The sequence below is a fragment of the Salvia splendens genome, chromosome 10, assembly GCF_004379255.2.
Source record: "Salvia splendens isolate huo1 chromosome 10, SspV2, whole genome shotgun sequence".
NCBI classification, from domain to species: Eukaryota; Viridiplantae; Streptophyta; class Magnoliopsida; order Lamiales; family Lamiaceae; genus Salvia; species Salvia splendens.
In genome coordinates, this window is record NC_056041.1 from 7,288,974 (window position 1) to 7,311,413 (window position 22,440).

Genomic DNA, 22,440 nt, shown 5'->3' on the forward strand with positions numbered 1-22,440 from the left:
TAGTTATAAAATTGGACACTTTTACACATTTAACACACATCATCTAATACATAATGGGCATACACTCACACACACACACATTGCACATACTACGAACGAAGTTCAAACACACATCATACCCACACACATTGCGTTACATACACGATACCCACATTGCACACACATACGCATAATACACACATTGCACATACAACACAACACTCACATTGCACACACACAGCACACAAACATAAGTCACAATACAGATATTGCACACAATACACATTGTACGTGTGGTTCAAAATTTTCAAAATTTGTAGCCCACGTACCAAACTCAAGTGCAACGGCGGTCGGCATTGCGCACCCAGTCTAGGTACGCGTGGTTCAGAATTTTCAAATTAAACCACCTATAGCAACTTCAAGCATATTAGACATTGACGCTATTGAGTCATGCTTATATATAAGTCAAGTGCATCAAGCCTTGGCTTTACACGCGCTGCTTTGGTACTCATAGTTTGAAGTGTATTAAATTCAAGTGCATCGAGTCTTAGCTTTACACGCTCTGTTTTGGTACTTATGGTTTGAATTTTCATATTCGAACCCATAGTGCTAAAGTCGTGCATGCTCTGCCTTGGCATGACGACTCGAACGGGGAACCTTGGTACGAAGTGTATCATATATTTATTCAATATCATCAATTCATATTATTCTAGATCTAGAAAACCTAAGTGTTATGAGAGGATTTATAAGGAGAAAATGATCGGAAATATCGTCTGAATTTTGGCAAGAGATGATTGGCAACGCCGTCTGAATTTTGGCAAGAGACGATTGTTTAAAATTTTGGCGGCTGGCGGCGCCATCTAAACTTTTAAAAATGTCATAAGAGAGTAATTATGTTGAAAAGAGAAATATTAAGAGGAATAGGTAGAAGAACGTATAAATGAATGAGTTAAGGATGATTTAAATGAAAAAAAATTATTCTCTTCAAGTTAAATTTGACTATTATTATTAAACAAAACTAGTAGATTGTAATTCTTAGTATTGAGTCTTTGGACTATTCCGAAAAGAGTACGTTATTATATAGTTCATCGTGACACTTTGCCCTACGTTGTGGCATTCCAATTTTGAAAATAAAAAGCAATCTCAAGGGGAACTTGATTTGAGGCTTGAGCTTGCCTTCAAACGATCAAATTCTAAATGAACTTTTTTTTAATTCAAATTCACTAGGATTTACAACTAAATTGTGAATTGTACAATCAATGTCCTGTAAAATAGTAACGATATGTTTTGGCTTGAAAGCCTTTACTTTCACATTATTCCACCAATCATACCATTTCATAGTAGCTTCTCTACAATCTATCAAAGGAGTGAAGAATTTCATTACTAACTTTAGATTCTTTTCTTTTCAATACAAAATCTCAAAACTTTGAAATAGTAAGAATATTAGAGTGGGTGGTACCACTTTTCAATTATGGCATGTGGAATAAATGCTAAGTTACATGTGACTATGTCAGCTTGTTTCTGCAATCCAATGTTGGTATTACATTATTGCACTTTTGGTGGTGTCCATACTAGTTATCTTCATCTTTATGTATCCACAAAATATCGTATGATATTATCAGTATATAATTCAGTAGTAGAAACTTTTTTCTTCTTATGCTGTTGTCGTGTTATGCTCAATATCATCTTCATGTGTTTGTGTATGCTGAAACGATGAGAGTTCAATAACATATATCAAAAGAGCAATAATAACACAATATCGTTATTCGTAGGTGGAAATATTTATATGGTTAAATCCATCAAAGAACTATATGGTGAATGGTGATCAGCCTCTCTTTCGCTTCACTAGTTTTATAGACACAATCCCAACACGAACGACTAACTCACATAAGATCATTACTTCCACGGTGAAGCGCTATCCCTACTCTGCGCCTAGCACCACAGCTACCGGACATTCATCCTTCACCATCACAAGGTTTTATTCAAAGGGACTGCGACATTTCCTCTAACGATGACTAAACTGCATATGCAAATTACAATTATTTGAAACTACGTCAATCTCATCAAACAATAGTATGTAGTGCTTGGCTAAGCCTAGAGAGCTAGCAGCTTAATAGTTGATACAGAGACTAAAACTAATCATATTTCTAAGATGTGCACATATCTAGTAATCATTATCCTTTAGCAGTAGGACTACCCTTATTCTGCATTCCACGACTCTAGGCTGAAGGATATTCAGGTTAGTGGTTACAACCATGGACAGAATCCTCGTGTTATAAAAGGTGTGAGACAGTTGGATTAGTATGCTGCATAACAAATTCAAGTAGTAATATGTTGCTCCAAGTGAACTCTTTTGGGAACACAGGTCATACAAATTTTATCAAATTTGAAGAAGCTATACCAAAATGACTTGCCCCTCAGCCTCCTCTTATTTCCTTTTCCTTGGCCTTGCACATATCTTCAGCCGACTTAATGAACTTTTTCGTCAAGTCATCAATCTGTTGCACATAGAAAAATAATTTAAGATTGAGTAGATATGAGAGCCGTCATTGTCCCTATGGGTGACACTTACTTCTTTCTCCAATCTTTTCACATCATCTTCTGATATTGATGGACCGGCTTTATCCTTTGAGGCATCCTTATCTTTATCAGATCGTTTTGATTCCTTCTTTGGAGCTGCTTTCTTAATTCTATCAAGTGCCTATAAAAGCAATGTCTGTCTTTAAGATACAAGCAGACAAAAAATTAATCGCACAAAATATATCTGATGGCAGTGTATATGATGCAAATCACCTAGAACCCCAGAGCAACTTCCGGCATGATTTGATCAACAGCATAAGGACAAAGGCAGTTTAAATTTTTAACCAATACTTCCGGAAGTCACTAAAACAGGTTTACTCTATTTTCATGTACAAAAAAAAAATATCCACGCAACTTTCTCTATGTAACTCGATCAGGGTTCATGCAGAAAGTTTCATGAAAATCACTGTTCCATGCACAAGAGTAAAGAGTCCATGCCACTCTCTTCAATGCTATATCCCAGTTCATAGAAAAAAGCTCCTTGAGTACCTTTATAACTTTATTTGACATACAATCACTTGCTAATCAAGATAGGGTAGCTACGCAGAATGTCAAGCGCTCAGAACAGAGAACTGAAAAAAATCATCAGTTTCAACGAGAAAATGACAAGTTGATCAATACCTTTTGTCGTGCTCTTCTAATGCTTTTTTTCACATCTTCAGATGATTTTACAACCACCTTACATACAGCCTGGCATAGACATTTTGTACTACAATATAAGTTATTTCCTTAAAATAAACAATAATGCTAGTTGATGAGCAAAAGAATACCCATATACAGATAAAGAAGTTATTAAGACTTACTTGCATGTGCTCCTTGGTCAATCTGCCATTATAAGAATCAAACATTCAGTAAATTGATACAGGAAAATAAAAAAACCTTAGCTTCTTGACGGAGACTGATAATTCACACAGCAAGAAAGCCATAGCACAGCCAGTAATATATATATTATAATGCTCTACTTGTTATCTGTTAGAGTTAGAGTTGGTTAGGATTAAGAGTCCTTATTTGAGTAGAAGTAGGTCATCAGTAATTTATAAATGGCTCCTCAATGAGAGCAGCGTGCCTTGGTTTTGGTTTAGGAACTATATTTACTGTGGGCCTCATTAGAGGATTTCTTTCTATATTTTTGGTTCAGTCTTCTATGTAGTATATCTTCATTCTCATCTGTTCTATGTTTTAGTTTATTTTCTGCTTGTTCCGTGCTTCCTCTCACCTTTACTCTATCAGAATGAGTTTCTATACATCAGAAGAAATAATCCTGGACTATCATTTCAAATTGAAACCACTACGCTGAGATGATCTCACTCCTACAACCTAACACCATGAATTCGTACAAGAAAGGGGAAACAATATGAAATCCTTACGGAGGTATTGGTACAATCAAACGTTGGCTGTCAGAATTGGGATTTAAGCCAAGAGGAGATGACATTATGGCTTTCTCCATCTCCTTAAGAGCCTGCGAAAGTAAATTGCTGGATTGAATTATTCCAAATCAATTGCCAACATGCTACGTAACTCAAACATAGTTGAAATAAAACACTCATAAAGTCCTAGTAAGAATGGCTTAATGTAGACGACTAAAGAAAACATGTGATGAGCCGCTTGGGAGTAATTTTTGGTTTCATGTACTAGAAGAATCATAACGAGACTAGCATACGTAACAAAGACAGGTCACTAACATATCTATATATCAATGTAAAAATAAGTAGATAACTATGAGTTCCCATGAAAACGAGTAAATATGTTCATCTGAACTTAATACTACATAGTTGGGGAGTAGGAATCAGTAGAGGTAGTTAACTTAACAAAGTATCAACAGGGAATTACAGTAGAATCAAAAGGAGAAACAGATAGCGTCTTTGGGTCCAGTACTGATACAACAGCCATTCTGTTGAGGGGCGTCTTAACACCATAATGTTCAACCATAATGTGGTCAAGCATCCCTGAAAAGGATTGTAAGAAATTATCATGAACTAGACAGAAAACCAATAAATGACTACATAAGATATTTTCTACACACCAGCTGACGCTCTCCCAGTGCGCAATTTGGCCAATTCTCTCGACAATGCATCAACTGCTGCATTCATCTGGGAGAGGGCATTTGCTTTGACAGAGACCCCTAAATCAACGCCCTCGTCATCATCTTCCTCCTCATCATCTTCCTCTTCTTCCGAATCATCTTTCTCTTCCTCTAGAATATAGTAATGATAACAAACAATTAAAATTCAAAGTTACTAGAAAAAGGAGTACTTATTAACTTAATAATGCCAATCATAAAATATACTTGTGGCGGCCTGGGAAATCACTCAATTTATTGAGATATTGAATCGAATAATTCTGCTGTACTGTTTTTTTTCTTTTATCATTCTAACCAAGTCCCGATGAGAAAGATTCTACTTGACCAAAGTAATTTACAGATTATAGACGAAGTGAACTTGAATTCACCGGACTAATAACTAGCTAAAAAAACAATGCACGTTGTAATTCATGGAGAGAAAAAACTCAGATAAAAAAGCTTACTAATTTGACGTTTCCTTGCTTTAGCGAACCCCCTCTTAGAAGTAAACTGATATAACTCCGTCGCTTGTAAACTCGAAAATCCATCGACAACAACAGAATCATGGGAATTAACGATAGAAGAGGAGTTTAAGTATGAGAACGTCTGGGCTGAGCGAACAGATGCAATTCCGAGAGCGCGAGAGAGGATTCTAGAAGAAAGGAGAGCTCGTCTAATGGAGATGGCCATTGTTGAATCTCGATTGAAGCTTTGATTTTCTTTTGTTCCGTGTAGGGTTTAAAGGGTTTTGCTTTTAACCGAAGAGTGTTTTAAAATTAGAAATTGTTTTCAGATAGCAGAACACGACTTTAGCTTAAGCAACTAAGATTAAGGAGCAAACAGAAATTATGCTTCATTTAGCAAGAAGACAAGCTATATCTATTCCGTGGTGCACACACACCCCTTCTTACAAATCACACTCCACTCAAATTCACTGCACCTCTTCCTTACTTCCCTCAAATAAATGATGAAATCTTCACTTTCGTTAAGGCTTCTTCAAATTCCTTGTTTTGCAAGAGCCATCGTTCGCTATTCAAGGTATTTGTTACGTTTTTGGGTGTTCTTTATATTGAATAGAATGCAGTCAATAAGTACGAGTATAATATATTGTTTTTTCTCCCTTTCGTTTGGGGTTTTGTGATATCTGCCAGTTTTCACTGGTTATACATGGGATATATTGAAGTACTAATTGTTGCTTTTCGCATTCAGCTATGTGTAAAAGTTCTAGCTTTGATGCTTACTTTGAAGCAATTTTGGTTGCTTAGAAAGCCTTTGAGCTCAGTATTTTTTTTTTCGTTGAATAGGCTGACATTTGAGCTTTTGATATAAATTATCAGAAACTGCAGTAGTTTCTGGATTTTGTTGGTCGGCACCAAATGAAATATGCCTGGTGTAATTTTGACTATCTGTAAAATGAAAGAGTTCACGACTTTTTTGCATACCTAAATTTACTTCTGATTCGCAAACTATTGTGGTTAATAAGCTAAAATCACAGAATTCAATTTTGGACATCATAACTAGCTATGATAATGATTGGGTTTGACATGATGGCTGTGCTCCTACTGTGAGTACACGTAAGAAAATGACTTTACTTGAGCTGCAGTTACTTAGTACTATTTTTGAAGTACTGCATTGAATCAACTGAAAAGAACATGAATTAAGTGTATTAATGGGGTGTTACAGCATTATCTCCTTAGTAGTTTGCAAGATACATGAATTTCTGAAGTGTGGCCTTATGTGCCCTATAAACTAGAGAAGATCTTGATTATCTTCAGCTTGGGACCAATGTCTTTTCAGCTATTTTTTCATTTCATATTCTCGAGTTCCAATTCAACCTTCCAATCAGATTTGGTTTCTCCATTTTCGTAACCTGCAGGACTGAGCTGCATGTTCCTCAGAAGGTTTTCTTATGTCGAGCCAAGCATGGTAAGATATCAAAACTACTCCCTCCGTTGTTCCTTTTTTCACAAAATAACTTGGTTGGATTCCCTTTGATTGAAAACTGAATCTCGGATAGATGGATCATTTATCCTACGGATAGTGCCTCCCACCTTGTTAGCAGCAGAAAAAGAGGAAGCCAAAGCTGTGTTGACTTTGTTCTTGAAGAAACAAGGTTTAAGCAATGCCGTTGCTGTAAGAACTATTAACAAGTCTGATGCTTTTGTTGATCACTTAGTGGCACGGCTTCACTCTGTCCACAAGTCTCGATACTTAGTAGGTTTGATTTCTTATTTTCTTGATAAATTAAATAGCAGTTGAGAAGTATATGATCCCTTTTCTTGAATTACATGATAACATTTCATATATTCTGTCTCGTCAGGTCGGGAACTCACAACGTTGGAGATCAGAGATGCTCTTATCCCCTACCTCGAGACAGTACTAGATGAGTATGGACCTATTATGGTGGATGTTGTGGAAAACTTCCCGGATCCACCTGTGATTGAAAAACTAGAAGAAGTAGTCAAACAACCTGTGGTAGAAAATTCAGTTGCATCAGTTTCTCCTCCCATCCCTACTACGGTTGATGCCAAGAAGCTGAAGGCTTTGGCTCGGGTTAGTGACATTCTCCCAACTGGCAAACTTCCTTCTCATATTGTCTATCTTGTAGAGCTGGGGATGGAGCTCGAAGCCATTAGGGAAGTGATACGCAAATTTCCAGCATTTGCCTACTACAGTTTGGAGGGTAAGATCAAGCCCGTAGTTGAATTTCTCCTCGATCTAGGCGTGCCAAAACAGGATATCCCCACCATCCTGAGCAAAAGGCCTCAACTCTGTGGAATCAGTCTCACTGACAACCTGATCCCCACCATGACATTCCTCGAGGAATTGGGGGTGGATAAGAAGCAATGGGCCAAAGTCATATATAGGTTTCCCCCCCTTCTCACTTACAGCCGACAGAAACTCCAATCAACTGTAGATTTTCTCTATGGGATGGGCCTCTCAGCCGAGAATGTGAGTAAGGTGTTAACTCGCTGCCCCAACATCATAAGTTATAGCGTGGAGGAGAAGCTACGCCCCACTGCTGAGTACTTCCGGTCTTTGGATGTTGATGTTGCTCCTCTTCTATATCGAGCGCCTCAAACTTTTGGCCTCAGCATCGAGGGGAATTTGAAGCCTGTGACGAAATTCTTCTTGGAACGGGGGTATAGCATGGAAGACGTTGCAACTATGATCCAGAGGAATGGGGCTCTGTATACATTCAGCCTGCCGGACAATATGATGCCGAAGTGGGAGTTTTTCCTGACTATGGTATACCCTAAATCTGAATTGGTGAAGTTTCCACAATATTTTGGTTACAGTTTAGAAGAAAGGATCAAGCCGAGGTATGAGATCATGACGAAATGTGGAGTCAAGTTGCTGCTCAACCAGATGCTGTCCCTCTCAGAGGAAGACTTCCATAAACTTTTGAAGAAGAAAATGGAGAAAAACACTTGAATACTAGCTTTTGTGGTTAATGTAGCTGATGTGATTAGATACTTCAAAACTCCTATTTTAGTTGAAGAGAATTTGTTTAACAGAGACTCAAGTTTGCTGCATTGATCATAGTTATGTAATGCTTAGTATAGACATGTTGTAAACTTGGTTTCTTAATGAGGCAATGAAGGATTAGTGTTGCATAGTGATTGGTCTGGACATAAATGAATTCTAAATTAGGTGATAATACCAATTAATTTTGTAATGTGTAAAAGAGGTTAAGCTTTTTTTAAAAAAATTATCCACACGGACAATTAATTTATCCTAATTCGTAAAAACCACATTTGACACTAAAAAGGATTAATAAATGGTTAATCTGGTTTTGCATCTACTTTTGATTACTGATGGGCCAAACAAAAACTTTAGGCCCAAGATAATGTTAATAGGCCCATACATTGCTCAAATGCACAGAAACACCCTCAATCGTTTCTTTCTCTCTCGGCGAAGCTGAAATCTACTGAAAAATTCTCGTTTTGGCTGCATGCTATCCGAGGAAGAATCCCAATATGTCGACTGCGGCTCAAGCTTTTAATGGCAATCTCAAGGCAAGTCTTCTTTGTAATTTATTTTTATGGGGTTTCGACTTTATTATGAATGGATGCACGATAGCTGTTTGTGAAAATTACTGAGAGAATTTTGACGAGAAGTGGTGTAGATTTTTTATTATCAATATGCATAGGAATGTCAATTTAACGATTAGATTTATATTTATTTCATAATAATGTCCGGCCTCTGCATTTCATATTTGCTTATGTTTGATGAGTACAGCAAAGTAGGGTTTTAAGTTCCTTTTAGTGGCAAACTAGCTGATGGCGTTTCCACGAGTAACGGATATTGAATTCTTGATGTGTTTCTAACACGCTCATTGAGTTTCTGCTAATGGGACTACGATCATTTCATTTCACAGAAAGCACTTGCAGGACTAAGACGCATCGAATTAGATGGCCTGAGATGGAGGGTTTTTGATGCAAAAGGGCAGGTTTGATTCTCTGTTCAGTCATCTGTACTTAGTTATGAGTTTCAGTGTTGCACAGCATAACTGAACTTTGCTGATGTCAGGTCTTGGGTAGATTAGCATCCCAAATAGCAACTGTGGTTCAGGGGAAGGACAAGCCTACATATGCTCCCAATCGAGATGATGGGGATATGTGTGTCATTATCAATGCGAAAGATGTATGTGTTACTGGAAGGAAAATGACTGACAAGTTTTATCGGTGGCATACAGGGCAAGCACACCTTTTATATATCTCTCTTGCTTTAAAAGTTATGGGATTGTGCTGATGCTATGGTTTTCTTAAACTAAGGAAACTAACTTTTGCGTCAGTGCAAATTTGTGTGTTTGTGGCATAGAAATGGTTGTGCCTGCTTATATGTTATAAAAATGGTTTGATAGGTACATAGGCCACCTGAAGGAAAGGAGTTTGAAGGATCAGATGGCGAAGGATCCCACGGAAGTTATCCGCAAAGCTATCATGCGAATGCTTCCTAGAAACAAACTGCGTGACGTGAGTCTATTTGAGTGATATACAACATTCTTTTGACAATGCATCTTATAATGCTATGCATCGTCTTTCGATCTTATTTCAGTTTTTTCTCCTCTTTGAAACTAAGGGGCTTTCACTAGTCTGAAATCAATTTAAAGTCCTGAAAATATGGCCAGACTACAAGTTAGAATATGAAACTACTCCCTGGAAAGTCAAACGTCGGAGTTATGATATGTTTGAACAATGTTAGGCTTGTCCATCTCTCTATATGATGAGCTATTAAGAGTAACTTGCTGGAGTGTGATTGCAGTGTCCATTAGTGATGAGATTTCTATCTTAGTTTTTCTTGTAAATTCTATAATGCATGTAGCTTAATAACCTGCAAACTATATGGGTGAGATTCACAATAATGTGACGTAGCATGCATGACTTTTGATGTCCCGGGCTATGGTATAAATGCATGTTTAGTAATCTTTTATCTGGATATCCTTATTCTATTTCTGATATCTCTTTCCAGAATCATTTAGTTAGTCGATAATGTTTGATGTTAGATGCCTTTGTAGATTTATTTAGCTGAACATTAATGTTGACATCTTCAGGATAGAGACAGAAAATTAAGGATATTTGCTGGCAGTGAGCACCCTTTTGGTGATAGGGCTATTGAACCTTATGTGATGCCTCCAAGACAAGTGCGTGAAATGCGACCCCGTGCAAGACGTGCTATGATTCGAGCTCAAAAGAAAGCCGAAGAACAAGCACAGGGTTCTACAAATAATACCAAAAAAGGGAAGAAGAAAGACAGCAAGCCTGAAGCAGAAATTAGTGCATGATGGCCTGGGCTTTATTCATCTGCTGGCAATCTCTCCGATGATTCCGTGTGTACTGGTTTACTTGAGCATATAGATATGCTGCAACATTAGTTTCCGACAAATTACCTGACTGCTCAGCATTTATCGCCTTGCTTTAAGGGATTTTGATTAGAGAACTTTGAGGAAATTCTGGACACCCTTGTTTGTCTGTTTATTTTGTAAAACTGTTGTGCTTGGAAATAATGCTTAGGAAACAACGTCTTTTATTCCTCTATCTACTTCAGGATTTTTTTACTGATGCAAGAGGATTTGTTCAAACTGTTGTGAATTTATACACTTTGTTTTAAAATGTTTTTATTTTTCGTTTATTCCTGATGCTCGAGTTGTTTTATAATGAGAAATTGTGGATGAGTGATAAAATATATATATATAAAAATAGCACATAAATAAATCTGCACTAAGAGCATCTCCAACGGTTTTAGGCTAGCCATAGGCTAGTCACAAGCTAGCCACAACTCCTCCTGTCATATTATCAGCACTAAAAACTCCTCCTGCCACATCATCAGGACAAGCAACTGGAGAAGCAATAGGCTAGCCATAATAAACAAAATTATAAAAAATAAATAATTAACAATCACACAAAATACGGAATTAAATTTACGATACAGATACGGAAAAATTCAATAATAATATTTAAATTAAAAAAAGTACATTAATTAAAAAAAATCTAACGACGTGCAGTCCTCCGTGCCCACAACTCTTCAATTAAATCATTTTGGAATCGAATATGAGCATCCACTTGGCGCATGTCGGCATGTGCCTTGAGGCGGCCGACTTCATAGTGAGGTACCCCCTTCGTACGTTGGGGGCGGCCACGCCGTGGCTTGGGCCGGCTTCATTAGCATCGTCATTGGCCCAACTAGTCAGTTGTACACCTTCATCTTCGACAATCATGTTGTGCAGGATAATACAGGCGTACATTATATCAGCAATACAGTCGACATGCCACAAACGCGTTGGACCCCTAATTGCCGCCCATCGAAACTGGAGCACACCAAATGCTCGCTCCACGTCCTTGCGCGCCGACTCCTGCCGTTCCGCAAAGTAAGCCTTCCTCTCATCTGATGCGCATCTGATCGTCTTCACAAAGACGGGCCACCTAGGGTATATCCCATCCGCCAAGTAGTAGCCTATATCATGCTGGTTTCCGTTGGCGATAAAACTGATGGTCGGACCGATGCCCTGGCACTGCTCGTTGAAAAGGGACGACGAGTTGAGGACGTTGAGGTCGTTGTTCGACCCGGCTACCCCAAAATATGCATGTCAAATCCACAGCCGATAATCAGCTACGGCCTCGAGGATCATCGTGGGATTCTTTCCCTTGTAGCCGGTCGTGTAGAACCCTTTCCAGGCAGCGGGGCAGTTCTTCCACTCCCAATGCATACAATCTATGCTGTCCAACATCCCGGGGAACCCATGCTTCTCGCCGTACATCTGCATCAGATCCTGGCACTCTTCAGGGGTAGGGCTTTGAATATACCGATCACAGAATATTTCAATGACGCCCTGACAGAAATACTTCAGACAATCCAGGGCAGTCGTCTCACCGATGTGGAGGTACTCGTCTCACATGTCTGCCGTGCCTCCGTAGGCCAACTGCCTGATTGCCGCAGTGCACTTTTGTATAGGTGTGTGGCCGAGTCTGCCAGCCGCATCGTACCTGAACCGGAAATACAAATATCGACGCTCCAAAGCATCAACGATACGCATAAACACTGCCCTGCGCATCCTAAAACGCCGCCCTAAACCGCGGCTCCTTCGCAAAGTAGTCTTCATATAACCGCTGATGTGCAGCTACGTGATCCCGATCAATCACTGCTCGTCGGTGGACAACGGGTGGAGGTTGAGGTACCGCCGGCTGCAAGGCCCTTTGTAGCAACCGGTTTATCTCGCGGGACGTATAGGCCTCCAACTCTTCGTTTATTTGCCGTTCGTACTCCTCAGCATCCCCACCACTACTACCACCCGCGTTACTCAATTCACGTTGTTGCTCTTGTATAGAAATTAAGTGAGAGAGAAAACTCGTTAAAACAAGCGGTACGAATGAAAATGACGTGCAAATCGCGTATATACACTGTTTAGAAAATTTTAAAAAAAAAGTGCTGGCCGATCGCTCGCCTACAATGGCGGCCAGTCGACCGACGAGCGGATCGGCCAGCGCCCGAGAATCGGCGTCCGCTCGCCAATTTTTTCACCGATTTGGTGCTAGCCGACTCCAATGGTTCGGCGAGCGGACCGGCTAGCGCTGGGAATCGGCTAGCCGCCATTGGAGATGCTCTAATTTGGGATACATTTGAAAATGACATCATCGCTCAATTATCTTGAATCTAGCCATGCTTATTAACCATTGCTGTAGACCACCAAATGAATTTCATGCTTATCTGGGGGTTTCAATATCTGGAGCTTTTATTAGGTCAATTTTATGTTCCAATCTCTATTATCGCTGCATTCTTATGAATACTTTTTTTAATAATACAAGTTCCTTCTGCATGCTTCATATTTTGTTTTATTGCTGAACTTTCTGTTTTTAAATTTACTCATTTGTGTAATTTTATTTTCTGAGCAGTCTTACCTTGAGTTGGTAAATAGCTATAGCACTGGTAAAGTATCAGAGGTCGAGAAGTGTGTGGAGATATATAAGGACACATTTTCATTGCATTGGAATTCGTAAATTGCATTTAAGTTCTTCATTCTGGTGCTTCCATTCGTAGTTTGATGTGAGACTTTCTTCAACTTCCAGGACAATAATCTTGGGTTGGTGAAGCAAGTGGTGTCATCAATGTATAAACGCAATATTCAGAGGTTGACTCAGACATACCTGACTCTCTCCCTCCAAGACATAGCGAATACAGTTCAATTAAACAGCCCAAAAGAGGCTGAGATGCATGTTCTTCAAATGGTAAGTTTGAAGCATGAAATACTCACTTTGTCTGATTATGTACTGAAAATTATTGGTATGATCTGATGACTTATGTAATTATTTATCTCTGGAGATAGATTCAAGAAGGTGACATTTATGCTACAATCAACCAAAAGGATGGAATGGTTAGATTCCTTGAGGACCCCGAGCAATACAAAACCTGTGAGATGATTGAACGCCTCGACTTCTCAATCCAGAGGTCCGTATGTTATCATAAAATCATGTAGCATTAGCAAGAAAGTATACGATCCTTCTGAATGTGCTCTCCATTAGGGATATCTTCTAAACTTTGCTGGTGTTTTGGATCCTAGAGTCTGAACCAATAGCATGTGAATGCTTCATATTTGCATTACAACTTTATTGGATAAACAGCTCCCTCTGCTAGATTATAGGATACGAATGAATTGGCAAGAAAGTGTTTCAACTCACCTCTGAATCTGATGTCTGCTGTTAAACTTTGTTTCAGGATTATGAGGCTCTCGACGAAACTAACAACCATGAATGAAGTTATGTCATGCGACCCTTCTTACCTTGGAAAGGTACATATTCAGTTATTTTAATGTAAGTGTCAGCTGCAGCAAAGTTGGATTCTGTTGTTTTGTCACCAAACTACATCTGTTTATTTGGCCGTTTTGCCTATTCAGGTTGGGAAGGAGCGACAGAGATTCGATTATGATGATTTTGATACCGTTCATTCTAAGAGTGTCCACAATGGGGGAGCCGCGGCCCGCGGCTCTGTGCGCGGCCCCCCATTGCAGAGAGCCGAGAGGCGGGGCGCAGGGCCGAGAGCCGAGGGCAAGCCGCGGCCGCAGCCTTCACGCGGCTGAGCCGTGTGAGCCGCGGCCCTCCATTGCAGCGGGCCGCGGATTTTAAATTTTTTTTTTGTAAATTTTGAAAATTGTTTATAAAACACTACACTTCCATTCCATTTTTCCAACTTCATTTTACTTCCATTTTTCTCTAATATTTCCTTCCAATTTCAATTCAACCTTGCAACTATGGATTCCGACGATGAACAATTCCAACAAGCAGTAGATCTGGAGTTCCAAAACCTTGTTGCAGCGGTGCAACGTGAAGCCGACGAGGCAGAAGATGCGGCGGCGGCGGTGGCAGTCCCTCGGCCATTCTATCATCGGCGGTATTTCGACCGTGATCATGCCGGGACTGACCGCCGGTTGATGGAAGACTACTTCAACGAGAACGCTCGTTATCCGCCAGAGGTTTTCCGTAGGCGATTCAGAATGTCGCAAAATCTCTTCGTCCATATAGCGACGTGTTTGGCGCAGCGGTTCAAGTGCTTCAACTTGCTATATGATGCCACCGGCCGACCCGGCTTGTCGACATACCAGAAGTGTACGATGGCAATTAGGCAGCTTGCCTATGCCGGGCCCGCTGACATGTTCGACGAATACCTACAGATGGGCGAAACAACTGCCCTACAGACGTTGAGGCAGTTTTGCAGGGGCATTAAGGATATCTTCAAAGGGCAGTATCTACGAAAGCCATCGGCCGATGATTGCCAGAGATTGATTGATATGCACGGGACTGCACTTCATTTTCCAGGGATGTTGGGGAGCATCGATTACATGCACTGGGAGTGGAGGAACTGTCCGGTGGCTTGGAAGGGGCAGTTCACTTCTGGTTTCAAAGGCAGACATCCCACGATGATTCTGGAAGCCATTGCTGGTTACCGATTGCGAATCTGGCATGCGTATTTTGGGGTCACTGGATCGAACAACGACATCAATGTTCTACGATCGTCACACCTGTTCAATGACGAGAGCCGGGGTGAGGGTCCGCAAGTTAGATTCATGGCCAACGGCACTCAGTACAACATGGGGTACTATTTGGCCGATGGGATATACCCTCGTTTGGCCCGTGTTTGTGAAGACGATCCGACAACCCGTTGGGCCGAAGCAAACCTACTTCGCGAAAAAATAAGAGGGTGCTAGGAAGGATGTTGAGCGAGCTTTTGGTGTACTCCAAGCGCGATGGGCCATTATACGGTGCCCGGCTTGACAATGGCACGAAAATGATGTCGCAGACATCATGACTGCATGTATCATATTGCACAATATGATAATAGATGACGAAGGAGTTGCTGCAGAGCGATGGACACCGGAAGATGGTGCTAGTTCGAGCTCGGGTATTGCCATGGAGCCCCTGCAGATGGGTGTACCACGTAGTAATGAATACTTGATCCAGCGGTACACCGATATGCGGAGCCAAATATCGCATACATCACTGCAGGCTGATATGGTTGAAGAGGTCTGGAACCGTAGAAGGGGCGTCGTAGAGTGATATGAGTTTTCGGGTTGTTGTTTTTAAATTAAAAAACTTTCGTTGTATAATTTTCCTATTTTAATATAATACAACGAAGTTCTTGTTACATTTTGTTTTTAGGTTGTGAATTTTTTTATTTACAATCCAAATTATTTTATTTTGATTAAATTTATAAATATCATAAATTTAAAGTCTAATAAAATTTAATATAGTTAAATTAAAAATAACATTAAAAAAAGTGAACAAATTATTTTTTTTTTGAGAGGGCCACATTTGGTGGCCCTTGTTGTTTTTGTTAAATTTTGTTAATTACCATTACAAAGGGCCACAAGAGAGCCAGAATGGTGGCCGGGCCACATTTGGTGGCCTTCAAGGGCCACCATTGTGGACACCCTAAATTCACCATATGAGGAAGGCCAAACTGAAAAACACGGCCCTTCCAGTGACTCAATTTTGTATGATTTAAAAAAAAATATTTCTAAGTAATTTCTAACTAGAATTCAATGCATTTCCTAGTCCTTGCTGTCCAATATCAAAGTCTACATGTTCAGCAATTTTTAGTTCGCCCCTTCTTTCTGCAATAGTTTCGCCCTAATGTTCGCCCTATCAATTAAACTCAATTTGCATTTAATTTTTAATATTATTAGACTTGGGAGTTTTGGATAGGAGAAAAAACTTTCATTTTGTTATGAGAGAAGCTGGGAATGGAAGTCTTTGTAAAGCTGAGATTATTAGTTTTTTTTGTGTGTTTATTAAAAGGCACAAACGACCACCATTTATTTTGATACTGTTACTTTATGAAAGATGTTTATTCTCACTTGGATGAATTCCAATGGCCAAGTTTTCCCTGGGGGTGGCTTGGCTTTTGCTGTAACCTCTCTACCCTCACAGATCTAAAATTGATAATAGGAGTATCAAATCCATACTTGTCGGAAAGGCTATATGTTGTTACAAAATATATGAAACTAAAATTTGAAATAAGGTAAGCAAATAGCTCCAATGGTATTCCAAAATTTATCCCATTAAATGAATTTTTGAGTAACATAGATATTCATTTTTTATTTACACTAAAACAAATTTAAATCAAATTCATAAATTTTGTGAGTAAAAGAAATGTGTGTGAACAAAAAATATTTGAATTTAATGTAAATGATTGGAGTAAAATACTCTCTTCATACCATGCGACTTGACACACTTCTTTTTTTCACAGTTATTTTGGAAAAATAATACTACCTTTGTCAAAAAAATAGACAAAGTTGTAAATAACACAAGTTTTTATGTGTGATTGGTAAAGTAAAGAGAGAGTGAAGGAAAAAGTTGTGAAAGTAGTGTCAATGGATTGTGGTGTTCACATTTAGAAAGTGTGTAGGGTTGAATTTTTTTAAAGACTTTTCATATTTATAATTAGTCTAATTTTGGTGGACGGCCAAAAATAATAAAAAATAGTCTACTATATGTGAATGGAGGCCGTACTAATAAATAGTTAAAATGAATAAAAAATAAAATAAAGAAAGAATAATGTAAAGAACAGACTTATTTATATTATTTTCTCTTTTATTTTTTATTTTCTTCAATTTATCTATTTATTAAGTAGGAGTATAATTTTTCTAAAATAATTGTGAAAAAGAAATGTGTAGTAAATGGTTCTTACGTGTTCTTTAACCAAGCCTAAGTTTGATATCCACCCCTCAATGGGCCACTGAGGCCCAATAGCACCTTCGCTTAGCACGAAAATGCATTTATTTAAAAATGCTCTCTTTTTATCTTAAAAAAATTCCAACCTCAAATATACTAATATTCCAATTACAGTAATTTCATTTGGACAGGTCGTCGTCGGCTTCTTCGTTTTCTCGGATCTCAAACATTCGCTGCCGTCGAGATTTTCGTATTTAGGTGAATTTTCTCCTCTCGATCTGCTATTTTCGTGAACTCAAATACCTCTCTATTTAATTATATTTTCTTCTTATTTTTTTATTTCTCTCCCGATTTTCGCCTTCAAGTTGCAGCATTTCTACATGTGGGTAGGTTAATATTTCAGATTCAAATCGAGCTATGGTAGTGTATATGATTCCGCCTTTGTTTCTCGTGAAGAGGATACCATCTCCTTATTTTTTAGAAATTATTTCCATCTGCAGTTATCAGTGCCTTTTGTATGTAGAAATACTAGGGTTCTTCTGAGTTTATATGGCTTGGCCTTTGTTGCTTGTGAAGAGGATACCATCTCCTATTTTATTTATTATTTCCCATCTCCAGTTATCAGTACCTGTTGTTTGTAAAAATACTAGGGTTGTTCTGAATCACACGCACTAGATCTAGTGGAGTGATGTAGTGGCAGTGTTTCTCATTTTGTGGAATGATGGCTTTCTTGTTTTATTGGGAGTGGTATTATGTTTGATATTGCTATTTTTTTTCATGGTAATTCAAAATCTTAGCTTTGTGTTTTTGTCCCTAAATTGTTATTTGCTGTTAATGAGTTTATGTACCTACTGTCTTTGGTATTAGTTTAGCATAAAACTGAATATCTATCATTCTGTTCCTTTATTTCAATTAAACAGGGAGATAAGATGTTTGTAGGCAGAACTCTCGGCCGGTTGCTAAGAGAGAGACTTCAATCAAAAAACACTGTATGATTATCTTTCTTGGTCAAAATATACCTCTGTTCTATCTGGATAGTTTCTCATTTTTCTTCAATTTGATTAATGTAAGGTTGGTGAAATCCTGCCTCTTGTTCTAACAGTAGTTACTGAAAATATGTGCAAAATCCCCCCATGGTTGATTGGTCTAGTGCGATAAATGCATCCTTTCGTTTCTGAGATTCTATAACTATCTATTATCACTGTCTATAGGAAATCTTAGGTTCAATTTTTTTCCTGGCAAGGAACTGGGAAATCCTTTCATATTCTTTGGCATAATCAGCATCTAGACAATTTCTTAACTCAGTGCTTAAGAAATACTGAATTGAAGATGCCAATATTCCTTTTTCCTTCAGGTGTCTCCATTGTCATCTCTTATTTCTAAGAAAGAGCAGGAAGCAGTTGGATCTGCTGCCACTAAGTCCTGGAGGGCATTGGCTCTTTGTGGGGCAGGTGTCTCAGGGTTGTTAAGTTATGCAACAATAGCATCTTGTGATGAGGCTGAACATGGTTTGGAAGCTGCCACCTATCCTTGGCCACACAGTGGTATTCTAAATTCATACGACCATGCTTCGTAAGTTAATCTGTTGCTTTCTCAAGTTCTTTTTTTTGTACACTGTGTTTACAAGAACTGAATATCTTCAGTTCTGCATTCTATATTGCTGATATAAACTAAATGTTTTGTAAAATTGGAACTTGATTGAGTTCATTTTTCTGTGTCTCTTTGCTTTTATGAAATACTGGGACTAAAAAAATTCAGAAGCAACTCATCCTGTTTCATTACTTTTTGGCATCTATTATCCCCTTTATTGGTCTGTAAACTAACCTTAATGCCGGGAATTTGCACTGCATCATTTTTTTCAGTTGCTTTCAACTTATATGTATCTTCAATAATATCATTTTGGTCAATGGAGGCCTATCAACACAGCTCTTTGTCCAGCCTCTGGTTGTTGACATTTGACAGTGAAGAACAAGTTTTATATTGGGGTTGTCGGCTTTTATAGATTCTATCCTTGTATGTGCTGGTTCCTTTCTTAGGTTATGATCTAATCAATGTATCTTATTTTGAATAATTAATGATGATCATCTGGATTTCCAAATCGTGCTATGCATTATGCAAAAAGATCATTCTCAGTTCTCGTTATAAAAAGCTTTTTCCTTCAACATATACTTGAACAGTAGAAGGTGAAAAGTGAAAATATGATGAATCAAAGAAAAGAAGATGAATACTTAATGAACCAAACAAACTATGGCAAGAGAAAGTGATACTTGACTCATTGGACAACAATAAAAGGATGCCCTATTTGCTCCTATACCAGTATATAGTCGTGTCTTTATTTGTTTTACCAAATATGATGGGTTCGTTACTACTGTTGTGATCGGATTTCACTCTATTCTCCATTTAAATGCTTTTCATTTTCCATTGATTTCAAATTGAGATGCCTTTTCCATGTTAAACAGGATTCGTCGTGGTCACCAGGTCTATCAACAAGTTTGTGCCTCCTGCCATTCAATGTCATTAATTTCATTCCGTGACTTGGTCGGTGTTGCATATACAGAAGAGGAAACTAAAGCTATGGCTGCTGAGATTGAGGTAGTTGATGGGCCAAATGATGAGGGAGAGATGTTTACTCGTCCTGGCAAGCTCAGTGACCGGTTTCCTCTGCCATATGCAAATGAACAAGCAGCTAGGTTCGCTAATGGCGGTGCTTATCCTCCTGATTTAAGTCTTATAACCAAAGTATTTTCTACCTCTCCTTCATATCTTCATCCTTGGATGCTCATGTTATCCATCTCTGCTAATATTTTTCCTCTTGCCTCTTTAGGCTCGTCACAACGGTCAAAATTATGTTTTTGCCCTATTGACTGGATATCATGATCCTCCTGCTGGTGTTACAGTAAGTTTTTATGGTTCAAATTTGATTCACCTTGATAAAGTGCAATATTATATTGAATAATTTGTGTCTAAGCTACCTCAACTTTGTATAGAACATATCTAATTTGATTCTGTATTTGGAAAATGCCAGCTGACCAGCTCACTAAGTGGATTAATATGCTTTTTGTTGTTCTTCCCATTTTGAACTTGCAATTGTGCTCCGTTTTGTTTTATTTCCTTCTCTTTTAGTAGGTCAGGTGGCAGGGCATGTCTGTATATGCTGATCACCCTTGTAATCATCAAAATTCGTTTTACTTCTTACATCATGATCCATAACTCAATTTTCAACAATACCATCCAATTTTGTTGTTATGGCTGGTAAACACGTTTAAACTTCAAGCAGGTGCATTCCTCGTGTTACGTGGCCATCCCCTTGGAGCTTTTTTTGTTTAATTATCCTAGTGGTTTTGAATACGCTTGAATTGGAGCCCTAAATGTAGTAAATTGATGTTAAAAATCATACTAAAATTAGTTGCGTATTCATGCCAATAGTTCTGAGTACACAGGCTGCCATATACATATTTGAGAATAAACAAATATTCATTCATTTTATTTGTGGAATTTGCTTTGGATCATCATTGTACTTGTTCAATTTTTAATTGCTCATCAAGGATCCATCATCCATCACATTTGTTTGCAGTTTGTGATTGAACTCTAATTAACATTACTGATAATTTCCTTATAAGTGTACTGTTCCTTTTTTCTAAGTAGGGATTTTGTATTTATAGTGTATAAATTCTAAATGGTGAAAGTATTTTCCTTTCTAGATTCGTGAAGGATTGCATTACAACCCTTACTTCCCTGGTGGAGCTATTGCTATGCCTAAAATGCTTAATGATGGTGCTGTTGAGTACGAAGATGGTACACCAGCAACAGAAGCTCAGGTTAAATCACTAATAACTTTCCTTATACTAAAGCACATGTTGCTATCGGTCTTTCCTTTCATGCGTATGTCCGAGATCACATTCCCATTTTACATAACATGCTCATCTCTTTATTTGCTATCTTTCACAGATGGGTAAAGATGTTGTCACCTTTCTAACGTGGGCTGCAGAGCCTGAAATGGAAGAGAGAAAACTGGTATGGTTTCACTAACAAATACTCCGTATAGCGAAGACTGTAAACGCCCATTAGTGTGTTACCCCTTGTCTAACATATTTGGCATTGCTACCTGAAACCACAGATGGGATTCAAGTGGATATTCGTTCTATCACTGGCACTTCTTCAAGCGGGTTATTACAGGCGCATGAGGTGGTCTGTTCTCAAGTCTCGTAAGCTGGTGCTTGATGTTGTGAACTAGAGTTCCTCAGCTTCCTAGTTTACGTTCCAGAGGATCAACTTTGCTTGTCTTCATGCTACTTTATTCACGAATCGACATTTTTCCCAGGCCGCGGGCCGATTTATAGCTTTCCCATTTTGGTGGTGAATAATGAAATCTTACTAGCGAAAAGATTTCTTGGTTTTCCAGCTGCTGATGGTATAACTGTTATTATTTGGATTTTGATGAAAAATGAGATATAGAGAGCGAGATTCCTGAAAGGGGAAACTTCATGTAATAACTGAATACTACTATTTTCTCAGAAGAATTTGATTACTTGAGCCAAATTTTCTTTCTATTATTTATAATTTATTTAATCTCGTTAGATGCTACATGTTGTGAAATAATGCTGTTTCTAAAGCTGTATTCTTTTTCATTTTCGCACTCATGCGTTATCCTGATTAGGTGATATGATGGTCATGAAATATATTCTTGAATGCTTCTGCTGTTCTGCAGATTATCTTCATAATAAAATATTACTCCCTATATCAACCTCCTACTACTACCAAAGAATATCATTTTCTGTAACTTTATGTGATAGTAAATGGGCTAAATGTATCTCTGATTTTTCCCTAGAATATACTCCATATTTATTATTGGTATGGTGGAATAACTTGACAATTGAACAATCAATTTTATATTCATTTCATGTGTATGATTGTGATTTGAACTCATGAATTGCCTTTCCCAACGAATCATTTTTCTTAATGACGAGAGAATAATCACTCCTTCCAATCTACTACATAGTATTAGCTATTTCTTGTGAATGAAAACAACGAATCATTTTATTTACTAGGATTATAATTTGATAATTTGCATGAACAAATAATTATTATCTTTATACATTGATAATTGATTTTAAATTGTTTGATTAAAAAACAAATAGCATATAATAATTTCATTAT

The 22,440-nt window shown here is 38.2% G+C and overlaps 5 protein-coding genes across 7 annotated transcripts; 4 read left to right on the top strand and 1 right to left on the bottom strand.

The window, feature by feature from the left end:
- Positions 1-1,674: 1,674 nt before the first annotated feature.
- LOC121750952 (ribosome-recycling factor-like) lies at positions 1,675-5,366 on the bottom strand. 2 transcript variants are annotated; one of them, XM_042145633.1, is made up of 9 exons: positions 5,083-5,366; positions 4,583-4,753; positions 4,390-4,505; positions 3,927-4,018; positions 3,363-3,384; positions 3,181-3,249; positions 2,552-2,680; positions 2,381-2,477; positions 1,675-1,999 (listed from the first exon to the last, which is right to left on the bottom strand). In XM_042145633.1, the coding sequence occupies exons 1-8, from the start codon at positions 5,306-5,308 to the stop codon at positions 2,397-2,399; spliced, it is 906 nt and encodes a 301-aa protein (XP_042001567.1). In that variant the 5' UTR covers positions 5,309-5,366; the 3' UTR covers positions 1,675-1,999; positions 2,381-2,396. The 2 variants fall into 2 exon arrangements, with proteins under 2 accessions (XP_042001567.1, XP_042001566.1); XM_042145632.1 differs by lacking the exon at positions 1,675-1,999 and having other exon boundaries at positions 2,227-2,477.
- A 74-nt stretch (positions 5,367-5,440) lies between these two features.
- On the top strand, positions 5,441-8,241 carry LOC121750899 (transcription termination factor MTERF5, chloroplastic-like). The gene is made up of 4 exons (XM_042145556.1): positions 5,441-5,656; positions 6,495-6,544; positions 6,636-6,836; positions 6,939-8,241. Exons 1-4 carry the CDS (start codon positions 5,583-5,585, stop codon positions 8,051-8,053), a joined length of 1,440 nt encoding a protein of 479 aa, XP_042001490.1. The 5' UTR covers positions 5,441-5,582; the 3' UTR covers positions 8,054-8,241.
- Positions 8,242-8,484: 243 nt separating this feature from the next.
- On the top strand, positions 8,485-10,753 carry LOC121750975 (50S ribosomal protein L13-like). Its single transcript, XM_042145675.1, has 5 exons — positions 8,485-8,637; positions 9,000-9,071; positions 9,152-9,318; positions 9,486-9,597; positions 10,176-10,753. The coding sequence occupies exons 1-5, from the start codon at positions 8,599-8,601 to the stop codon at positions 10,404-10,406; spliced, it is 621 nt and encodes a 206-aa protein (XP_042001609.1). The 5' UTR covers positions 8,485-8,598; the 3' UTR covers positions 10,407-10,753.
- Positions 10,754-12,778: 2,025 nt separating this feature from the next.
- On the top strand, positions 12,779-17,576 carry LOC121752556 (COP9 signalosome complex subunit 3-like). The gene is made up of 6 exons (XM_042147685.1): positions 12,779-12,832; positions 13,186-13,344; positions 13,443-13,564; positions 13,832-13,904; positions 14,010-14,069; positions 17,475-17,576. Exons 1-6 carry the CDS (start codon positions 12,779-12,781, stop codon positions 17,574-17,576), a joined length of 570 nt encoding a protein of 189 aa, XP_042003619.1.
- Positions 17,393-21,822, top strand: LOC121750947 (cytochrome c1-2, heme protein, mitochondrial-like). Of its 2 annotated transcripts, none has more exons than XM_042145623.1 (8): positions 17,393-17,541; positions 18,204-18,272; positions 18,638-18,855; positions 19,743-20,022; positions 20,108-20,179; positions 20,985-21,101; positions 21,232-21,297; positions 21,401-21,822. In XM_042145623.1, the coding sequence occupies exons 2-8, from the start codon at positions 18,213-18,215 to the stop codon at positions 21,515-21,517; spliced, it is 930 nt and encodes a 309-aa protein (XP_042001557.1). In that variant the 5' UTR covers positions 17,393-17,541; positions 18,204-18,212; the 3' UTR covers positions 21,518-21,822. The 2 variants fall into 2 exon arrangements, with proteins under 2 accessions (XP_042001557.1, XP_042001556.1); XM_042145622.1 differs by lacking the exon at positions 17,393-17,541 and adding an exon at positions 17,606-17,669.
- The last annotated feature ends 618 nt before the right edge of the window (positions 21,823-22,440 follow it).

What these genes read in the sequence shown, in the direction of transcription:
- LOC121750952 (XM_042145633.1), bottom strand. Translation starts at nt 5,308, where the DNA reads ATGGCCATCTCCATTAGACGAGCTCTCCTTTCTTCTAGAATCCTCTCT. An exon ending in AGCAAGGAAACGTCAAATTA is followed by an intron (nt 4,754 to 5,082) that starts GTAAGCTTTTTT and finishes ACTATATTCTAG; the next exon opens with AGGAAGAGAAAGATGATTCG. An exon ending in TGACCAAGGAGCACATGCAA is followed by an intron (nt 3,250 to 3,362) that starts GTAAGTCTTAAT and finishes TGTCTATGCCAG; the next exon opens with GCTGTATGTAAGGTGGTTGT.
- LOC121750899 (XM_042145556.1), top strand. Translation starts at nt 5,583, where the DNA reads ATGATGAAATCTTCACTTTCGTTAAGGCTTCTTCAAATTCCTTGTTTT. An exon ending in GCCATCGTTCGCTATTCAAG is followed by an intron (nt 5,657 to 6,494) that starts GTATTTGTTACG and finishes CGTAACCTGCAG; the next exon opens with GACTGAGCTGCATGTTCCTC. An exon ending in CAAGTCTCGATACTTAGTAG is followed by an intron (nt 6,837 to 6,938) that starts GTTTGATTTCTT and finishes CTGTCTCGTCAG; the next exon opens with GTCGGGAACTCACAACGTTG.
- LOC121750975 (XM_042145675.1), top strand. Translation starts at nt 8,599, where the DNA reads ATGTCGACTGCGGCTCAAGCTTTTAATGGCAATCTCAAG. An exon ending in TTTTATCGGTGGCATACAGG is followed by an intron (nt 9,319 to 9,485) that starts GCAAGCACACCT and finishes ATGGTTTGATAG; the next exon opens with GTACATAGGCCACCTGAAGG. An exon ending in CTAGAAACAAACTGCGTGAC is followed by an intron (nt 9,598 to 10,175) that starts GTGAGTCTATTT and finishes TGACATCTTCAG; the next exon opens with GATAGAGACAGAAAATTAAG.
- LOC121752556 (XM_042147685.1), top strand. Translation starts at nt 12,779, where the DNA reads ATGCTTATTAACCATTGCTGTAGACCACCAAATGAATTTCATGCTTAT. An exon ending in AGATGCATGTTCTTCAAATG is followed by an intron (nt 13,345 to 13,442) that starts GTAAGTTTGAAG and finishes CTCTGGAGATAG; the next exon opens with ATTCAAGAAGGTGACATTTA. An exon ending in ACCCTTCTTACCTTGGAAAG is followed by an intron (nt 13,905 to 14,009) that starts GTACATATTCAG and finishes TTGCCTATTCAG; the next exon opens with GTTGGGAAGGAGCGACAGAG.
- LOC121750947 (XM_042145622.1), top strand. An exon ending in AATTCATACGACCATGCTTC is followed by an intron (nt 18,856 to 19,742) that starts GTAAGTTAATCT and finishes CATGTTAAACAG; the next exon opens with GATTCGTCGTGGTCACCAGG. An exon ending in ATTTAAGTCTTATAACCAAA is followed by an intron (nt 20,023 to 20,107) that starts GTATTTTCTACC and finishes TTGCCTCTTTAG; the next exon opens with GCTCGTCACAACGGTCAAAA.